Consider the following 9683-nt stretch of genomic DNA (forward strand, 5'->3'; position numbering starts at 1 on the left):
CACATAATTACAAGAAATAAATACACCACGTTTATAGAAATACATGAAATAAGGAACAAAAACATGCAAAAGATAACGGAGCGACAAAAAATGGTCATTGGTACTTCAAATCATGAGATTCAAAATTAAGGTAAAGTGTTACGTAAGGTGTTACGTCCAGCGTTGATGTTAGGTATGTATAGTGCTATATATCGCATTCTGAATATAATAGATCATATTTTTTTAAATCTATGGTTTTGTAAATTCGTCGTTGAAACGTCTATAACATCGCTCAAGGATATAGTATCACACGTTTCCGACTGTTTGGTAATTCATTTTCTTTTGTTGACACACCTTGTAGGAATGGCCGTCTCCTTTCCAGTAAATGTTTCTAAGCAAATAGGCGCTAATCCAATCATTATAGCTAATGTGCCAATATTGACAAGATTCTGTAAATTTTCCCATCATTTCATTTCCAAGAGGCCAAAGCATATAGGTCCATGGCCAAAGTCTCGGGCAAAAGGGTCATCACATTTGGACAGGGATCTGTAAGTCTGCAAGCCACATTTGTTTTAACCCACTTTTTACTGACCGTGGATGGACTTACAAAACTACACAATGTTTGTCTTATCCCGCAAGAACCACTGAAGACGCTCTTATTTCAAATAAGATTATCGCCGTATACAGTGGACGAGTGGACAATGCAAAGTTAGGACGGAGTTTGCTCACGGTGTGGAGAGGTTTACTCTGCTAACCAGTCCACCAAGTTATGAAGATGCAGCAGTATAACCAGGGCATCGTTGCACGAAACCACCATAATTATGTACACGTTCACCGATATCTCACTAAAACGCGTGTTATTAAAATACATGCGTTTCAATGGCATGTCGGTGAACTTATACTTATGACGGTCTCGTGAAACACCGCCCTGATAACTGGCAGTTTATGATTCCCTTACAGGGCAGCCGGGAGGGGTGGCTATTAGATTTTGCCTGCATCCGCCACTATGCACAACCTGAATCTCGCAGGCTAAATGAATACCGACTAACTTTTTGTTTTTAATTATAAGGAGAAAGGATTATGCTCTGACCTGGAGTTTGAAAGCTTTCGAATTCAGTATACATTTTCTGTTTGATAATGCTCCTCTTCCCAAACTTACCTTTCTCTCTCTCTCTCTCTCTCTCCACATTTAACTGCCCCCTCTCTCTCCCTCTCTCTCTCTCTCTAGCTTATCTCATAAAATACCTTCCTCTTTTTCCTCTTTCTTTCTCTTTCTCTCCGTCACAACTTTGTTTTCTTTCTACTACCTCCCTGTCTGTCCCCCTCTCTCTTTATATAAATTGGGTTGCTCTTCGACATTCTATTAGAACATTTGTTTTAAATGATTTGCCACGCCACGGAGTCAATCTGAAGAAAAACAACAACTTCCAATCAACAATGTTTAATCAAGTTTATCATTTGTTTTTTATTAAGGAAAGTCTTTAGTTGTTGTCTAGAGCATGGCCAAATTTATGAGGGAAACAAAAAACCGTTTCGGGTTGTACACCGAAATAATATGGCATCTGTGCAACCAAAGAAAATAATATCTGCCAAACAAAAAGAAAATGGTATGTGTCAAACTGGAGAAAGTGTAAAGTAGCTGAGTGAAATGTACATGTAATGGTAAGAAAAATTAGTCAATCATCCGAACCATGCAATAAAAAAGGTGTTCGGCAAATCCGATCCGCTGTGTCTTTGTCCGAATTTCCCTCGAAATGATGTTTCATTTTCCCCAGCACGCACTGGCCTGCATATATATTCAGTTCCAGTGAATCTGCCTCTTACCCTAGAATCATACCCTTTATACTCTCCGAGTGAGCCCCTCTATCTTAATGAAGCATGAAAACATACGTTGTAAAATAATTACTTCTGCTTAATAATCACTGTACACAGATTAGGGTAACTTTTCCCCATAGGGAGCTGTACTAAGCAATTTCAATTGATATCTTTTCCGTAAACAACGGGGCTGGAAATAGCCCTGCGAGCGAGCGAGCTCTGATGTGGACATCGTATGTCCAAAGAGATACCAGCTATCCTCCTTGGTATGTCGAGAGAACATGGCTATCATTCATTCTGGATTGTTTATCCTGCAGAAGTTTTAACTGGTAAAATAAAAACATCTGTAATAATCGTCTTGAATAAAAACCACAACTCTCATTGTTGTCGGGCCTATGCAGAGTGATTTTGCTATTTTTGTACTTGTCCCCTCCCCCCCCCCCCCCCCCCCCCGATCCGCCACTAAGTAATGGTCATTGTCGGGTGAAGAAAATGAGCTGCATATAGCCAAATACAATCAAATTACGTTTGCATCGCATACAATAATATTAATTATATAAATTAAGAATACACCGTATAACCGTTATTATGACGAAAAATGATTTTAAATTCTAGTTGCAAGATAGGCAAACAACTTGAACAATAAGATATCGTAACAATGAAAAACTATCTAGGATACTTGTAACACAACACAAACTATACACAGCATGTGCACCGATGATTCTTGAGTTACGAAAACACTAAAAAAAACATCAATTTTACATGGGGTGTCAATAAATTTGTTAACTGTACGCGTTTTAAAACAGACGAGGAAACAAACATTGAAAATGGCAAGCTTCTGTGTAAACATTATAATAGCAACACTTAATAGTCATGAAAGGCACGTAGATACTCCGCTTATACATACCTAGCTTCTGTACAACAATATGATACATACATGTAATATGTAAAGGAAATGGATAATGATATTTTCAAAAACAACAATAACTAGAGTAATGAGAAATGACGTACATGATGATGATGAGACTAATAATAGTACTAATAATAAAATAACGATAATAATGACAATAAAAATTATAATAACGACCCTTACACTACTTCTACAACTACTACTACTAATCATAATCATTATAATAATAATAGTGACAATAATACGATAACAATACGATGATAATGACAGTAATCATAATAATAATAAGAAATAATAATACTGATGATAATAATAAAAAATAATGATATCGATGATTACAATAATAATAAAATCTATATACATTCGTATAATATAGGATTCCCGGCCAAATTCGCGGGTTTGTCATTACAATCAATTTGTCTTGCGTTTGAATTCGACGGTTTAGTGCTGTCAGGTATGTTTCGGGTTTATATTCCTTTTATTAGTTTTCAAATATATGAAGTTTTCGTTAGAATATATGCATAGTATGCTTCATTCAAATTAATGAACAATGTGCTTCTTTCGCTATTTGGTCATTCGATTTGACACAACACGATTTTCTGACATCGCGACGGTGTACTTCTAGCATTTTAATTAATTTGTAGCATTCAAATTAGCACTTTGTGCCCTTAAATTGATGGTCAATATACATTTCTCGTTTATTATTACACAGTTTTTATAGCTCATCCTTTTTCTTTCAAGATTTTTTTTTCATGTGTATTTCATCATATTTTATTTTCTTGAATTTATGCACTTATACTTATAAGATTGATCTGATAATCATCAGCATTCAAGTTTGATTGTTAAGACCAAAAAACGACTTGCATCTACGGACTTGATGGTCTCAATATGTTTGTACATTTTCATGGAAGGAAGTTGTTTGTCTTGTGTTTCATCATAAATTTATCAGAACTTTGTTTTGGAGGAAGGGTGCAATATTGTGACTGGGTAGGGACTAGTGTCACACAATTTTAAAACTGTAAACGTGTGTTGCATTTCTTTCCCCTAACTTTCATAACTTGAATAAACATGTCATGAAAACAAATGACAGGTGTTAATTTAAATGACAAAAATGACACCTCGACAAGTGACGATTAATTTGAATGCTAGTTGAGCAGTTTCTAAATTGAATGACAGATCTATATAACCTTTCGACCAAAATCCTAAATCGAATACAAAAACGGGAAAATTTAATGATAATTGGCATGGCAGAGCTAACTTAAATGCAAAGTAACTTAATTCGAATGACAAACTCGGGAATTTCGCGAGGAAATCCTATAGTAGGAGGACACCACGTACGGTGTAGGGTTCCACCTGCACATCGCTAATCAGTTAAACAGGGAGGAGAGACCCGATGGTTACAGTGGTTCAGTTCGTTATTTCCCACCCAGGCACAGGTGACGCCAAATAATTAACGATTATAACAATAATCATAATAATAATAATAATAATAATAATATCTTTAATAATAATGATAAAAAAATAATAATAATGATAATTTTTAAAATGATTATAATATGGCAAATTTTCAATGTCTTGCCAGAGGACGTTAATACCGCTGCTGGAACAAAATTGTATTTTATCGACCAGACAACGGAGCTCTAAAATAAAATGATTACGGATAGGTCTACATCCCACTTCACTTATATAAAAAGAAATCAGAGAAACAAATTATCTATATATACATTCGTTACGATTTCAATAGGATTAATGAAATCATTTTTTTTAAATGAAGAAAAAACAGGCTGCCAAGAACACGATCGCTATTTTTTTCAAGAAATCAAAATTGCACAGAAAGAGATCATTTAACGTTTGGCAATTCAACCTTGTATGATTATATTTAAACAGCTGCTGTGCAAAAAAGAAAGTACTATATAAAAGTTTTACTACTACTACTAGTAGTAGTACAATAAATCATGAAAGGCAATGGAACACACATAGCAACACAAGGGGTCCTAGTACAGACCAGTTCGGAAACAAAAGTATCATTGATTTGTGGTTTTCTCCTAAGCGCCTTTTCCCTTTGGGGCACTACTCAAAATTATATTTATGCATAACATATAATCATAGGTTCTCTAAAAAGAGGAGACCCTCCTGATTCACACATTATGAACAATTTACAGTGATTACAAATCTCAAAAATTAATAACTGTCTAATCTTTTTGTCCGATTTCATTCAAGCTTTCACTTTCTCTAGAGTAGTTTGGTATTAATTTTTAATTTTCTTTTTAATATGGAGAAGTCCCGTTTTGCACATTTTCAATCACTGATGGAGGTGCTTGACTGATAGACCAGTTGACGGTTAGCACATGTCCCAAATGACCCCGAATATCTACAGATCTTCAAAACATGAAGAGGTCCCACTTTGTACATTTGGAAATAATCACTCCTACAGCGATGGAGGTGCTACATAAATAGCCTTTGTTCCCCCTTTTTAAAGAATACTTCCATCTGGGTATCATGGAGTGCACTGCTTGTGCATTAATTAATAATTATTACATAACTTTCATGAGCACGCATCCATGCAGTATTTTGTCTCCATGTATTTCACAATTTGGTCTGCAATGACCTTTATCTGCTCATGCTCAGACTGCAACTATGAACTGCATGGCTTATAAATACCTTTGTTTTTGCCCCCTCAAAAAAATATCCGGCTTTGTATTACAGAATGAATAACGATTACATAAATTTCACGAATGTGTATCCGGCATTACAGTTTTGTACAAATCACCTTTATCTGTCCATGGGCAGATAATATCTCTGAACTAGCTTTGTTTACTGGAAATAAAACGGTATTTTATCCAAAATCTATATCCTAGCCATATTTTTTCCGTTTGATCAAACTTTGGTGACTCCAAATCCTCACATGTGTGTAATATATTACCACCCATCTCTATGTTTAATTCGGTTGGTCCACCATGCCTTAATCAGCCTAACCGGTAGCGCCCATTGAGTTGATCTGGATCGATTCGGTATTCCCTTTCTTTTCATCGCCATCTTGCAAAGGGCTAACACTCGATGATCGTCCGGGGTTGTCCTCACCGCTCGACTCGCAGAACTCCTTCTTTCCGGTAATCCGGTACCAGAAACCAACGAGGATGACGATCCCCTGAGGCAAAGCGAAGACAATAAAAACGATGCAGAATGATTGCCTGCAGATGCCGACAACGAGAAGGGCGATGATCCACGAGAAGAAGCACAGGCATATCGCAGAAATATGGCCAATCCGAAGCCACGCTTCGTGTCGCTGTTTCTCCTCCTCTTTTCCGTTGACTGTGGAAGCGTGACACAGTGAAAATACGGAGTAACCAATCGCGGCGATGGTGGCGCAAAACAAAGGTGTGATGATGACGATTTCAGCTGTATTGAGAGGTTGCCCAGTACCCAAGAAGTATCTATAAAAAAAGAGACAGTAGCCTAAAATTAATATGTCACACAACGAGACCCAAATGCGAGAGAGGAATAGAGAGAGAGAGAGACAGAGAGACAGAGAGAGAGAGACAGAGAAGGGGTGTCGTAGTCGAGAGGTTTAAGCACTAGACTTGAAATGCAGGGCCGGGGTTCGATCGGTACCAACGGCACCAATGACCTCTGCAAGGCATTAATATACATTTGCCATTTCATACCCGGGAGAGAAATGAGGACCTGGTAGGATGACTAAATCCTTTGTGTTAGTTATTGCCATATACATGTACCCTCAAGGTGACCACATGGTAGAAATACATGTACTATGAAACAGGGAGTGGAGCTGGTGCTCATTCTTTATCTAATACTCATCAGCATTTAAGTTTAATTGTTAAGGAAAAAACGACTTGCATCTACGGACTTGATGGTCTCATTATGTTTGTAAATATTCATGTAAGGAAGTTGTTTGTCTTGTGTTTCATCATAATTTTGTCATAATTTCATCATAATTTTGTCATAATTTCATCATATTTTATGGAGGAAAGATACAATATCGTGACTTGGTGGGGACTAGAGTCATATAATTTGAGCATATAAACGTGTGTTGCATTTCTTCCCCCTAACATTCCTAACTTGAATAAAAAATATTTCGAATACGAAGGACAGGTGTTAATTTAAATGATAAAAATGATACAAAACTGGAAAATTGAATGATAATTGGCATGGCCACGCCGATCTGCGCTAACATAAATGCAAAGTAAATGAATTCGAATGACAAACTCGCGAATCTGGCCGAAACATCCTATATTACTTACTCTTCAGGACCATATGAGTAGTATGTGTCGTCTGAGTAGGAGTCTACAGCAACCGTTATAATGCTCTTAAGGAGAGGAAGACCTGCATTAGAATACAAACATGAGAATCATAAGACATGTATAACATTAAACGCACGACCTATAGTTCATTGATAAGTCAGAGAGGCATAATCATTATTCAATAATGGAAATAGTCACTGCGGGAAGAGATTAGATAAATCATTCAAAATGGCCTTTGGAAACAAACATTTGCACAGGGTAAGCAAAATAAAAGGGGTAAGATTTCCCAAACTTCCTACTTATTGAAGATGGGGACAACTTCATGCAAAATCACAAGGCTTCAAGCTTCAATTTTCTTGGAGCCCCGGCTAGTGATGTTTAAATTAAGTTCATATTTCTTCATGCATGTTGTAATCTATACTGACTTTTTTTTTTCCAGAACTGAAAAATAAATGAAATAAAATTATATTGAAATGTAATAAAGAACGTGTATTTACTACCCAAGAACGAATGTTCATTTCATGTATTATCCTTAGGATAATACATAAAAGACAGAGTCCTCTCGGACAACAAGCTTGTGTAATGCCTGAAGAAACTTAGCCACTAGCTACTAGAGAAGACATAGTTACTTTACCGGAAATCATCTTCGTTCATAGGGTCAACTCCATGGAGTACCAAAATAGATCACTTCCATAGCGATCGTATATGGAAAGCAATCATTTGGAGCTCCATGAATTAGACATGTCTTAGCGCTCACAATCGTGTGCGCGTGTCACAACTATCTCTCTAAACACGCTATGGCTTACCCCAGCAGCAGCTAACCCCGGCGATCGTCATATTACGATGGACGGTCTTGTCCAGGACCGAGATGCATATGGCAACGGCCTCGAGCAGGACACAAGACACCGAGATGAATAGGAAACAGTCGACGAAGAAGCTGATGGCGATGTCGATGTCGGTTTCGACGTCCAAAAGAACGAAGAAGAACAGGCCAAGTTGAGCAATGCAAACATTCATGAAACTCAACTGTTGTGGCTGTGAACGGGTCCTAAAAGGTTGAGAAGTACACTTTGTTGTGAACTTGTGATATGATTGAAAAGAGGAGACAAGGCCTCAGAACATTCATAATTTCTTTTGAAGATCCACAAATGTTATTTCTTAAATAATCATCACGGGATCAAGCACTATGTTCATCATCATTACGACAATTATATCTTAATGGGCAGTTATACAATAGATCTCTCAGAATAACTAAATATTTATCTTGGGGTGAGGTTTCCCTTAAGATAAAAATGGAGTGTTATGGAAAATTACAATTGCAAGGTATGACCTCAATTAATGACATAGTGTAAAAGTTATAGGACAAAAAAAGAAGAAAGAAGAAAGAAATGTAATCAAACCAAAGGATTCTTACTTATTTGCAATGCAGATAATGTAGATGACCAGTGTGACGACGAGACAGACTATGTCAATACTGCATCCGATGATGATTAAGATCTGATTGAAAGAATAAGGTGAAAAACGGACCCAATAGACCATTTTCATGATGTTATCAATTTTAATGCATACGTCTGTGTGAATTGCCTTATTACGAATATTTCATTCACATGCAAGTATTGTATATAAATATTCAGAATGCAATATGCATATATCACGTGTTGGGCAATTTATAATGTTTCCTTACCTGGCAACAACTACTGCATGCTGTTTGCATTCTCACTATTGCAATACATTGCCAAACCGACTCTACACCGACTCAAAACCGACCCATTTAGGGTCATTCGGGTCAATACAATGTTTTATTCGGTCTGGTATCGGTCTAGTTATTGTGACTGAGGTATGAAGACCATTGCACACGAGGCGTTATTTGCCTGGCATTGCAAAAAGAGAGTAGACCCGGGAAGCGTTATTTTTTTATGCGGCACAGATTGGGGCATGGCGCGTGTTAAACCTATGGGAAGTACGTTCTTTCCCTTCTGAATAGTGTCTGCACGTACGTGAGACTAGTCATGTTTAAAGCTAGCGCATTAGCGCTGCGAAGAAGTTTGTATATCCATCGCGAACTGTGTTTAGATGACATTCCTCTTTGTTTAAATTAGTTAAGTTTTATTGACTAATTATTGTGATGTTCTCCTTATTGACGTGCTGCCTCCTCTTCAGATTTCCAATTTGATTTTAATTGTTGATGTAATAATTTTCCATGCGGTAGTGGATTAAATGTAACACTATTAAAAACAGACCTCTACTACTAAACTGTCTAGTACGCACACGACCAGTATTAGTCTGTAAATCAAGACCCCTTTTAAAAAAAAGCCCCAATCTGTGCCGCATAAAAAAATAACGCACCCGGGAAGTAGACAAAATATTATACGCTTAAAGACTGGCACATAAATATGCGATAACTGCCTTCACATACTGGCTTCACTAGCGTAGCCAATAACGCAATCGCCACTAAGCAGCTAATAACGCAACCGCTGCGTGTAATGTCCGTTGCGACTTGCGAATGAGGTTTCATTTCGACTGCCTGATTGTCCACGCTAGATAAACCTTCGAAGGAAACTAGCGCACATGCCTGTTCAGATATGGCGCGGTAAACTGCAAAAAAAAAGGCCTTCGCGGTTTAAAATAATAAAAGTATAAATAAATGAACTGCAATTGCTCGTAGAAACGACTTCCGAGTATTTATTGCGCTCTGTGTTATAAGATACAGAAATGTGAAA

General features: G+C 37.1%; 1 protein-coding gene across 1 annotated transcript; it reads right to left on the reverse strand.

Annotated features, from left to right (window-relative positions):
- Positions 1 to 5283: 5283 nt before the first annotated feature.
- On the reverse strand, positions 5284 to 8464 carry LOC100890871. Its single transcript, XM_030982756.1, has 4 exons — positions 8378 to 8464; positions 7770 to 8011; positions 6964 to 7045; positions 5284 to 6138 (listed from the first exon to the last, which is right to left on the reverse strand). The coding sequence occupies exons 2-4, from the start codon at positions 7978 to 7980 to the stop codon at positions 5676 to 5678; spliced, it is 756 nt and encodes a 251-aa protein (XP_030838616.1). The 5' UTR covers positions 7981 to 8011; positions 8378 to 8464; the 3' UTR covers positions 5284 to 5675.
- Between the last annotated feature and the right edge of the window lie 1219 nt (positions 8465 to 9683).

This window comes from Strongylocentrotus purpuratus, unplaced genomic scaffold, assembly GCF_000002235.5.
Source record: "Strongylocentrotus purpuratus isolate Spur 01 unplaced genomic scaffold, Spur_5.0 spur5_scaffold_13, whole genome shotgun sequence".
Lineage (NCBI taxonomy): Eukaryota > Metazoa > Echinodermata > Echinoidea > Camarodonta > Strongylocentrotidae > Strongylocentrotus > Strongylocentrotus purpuratus.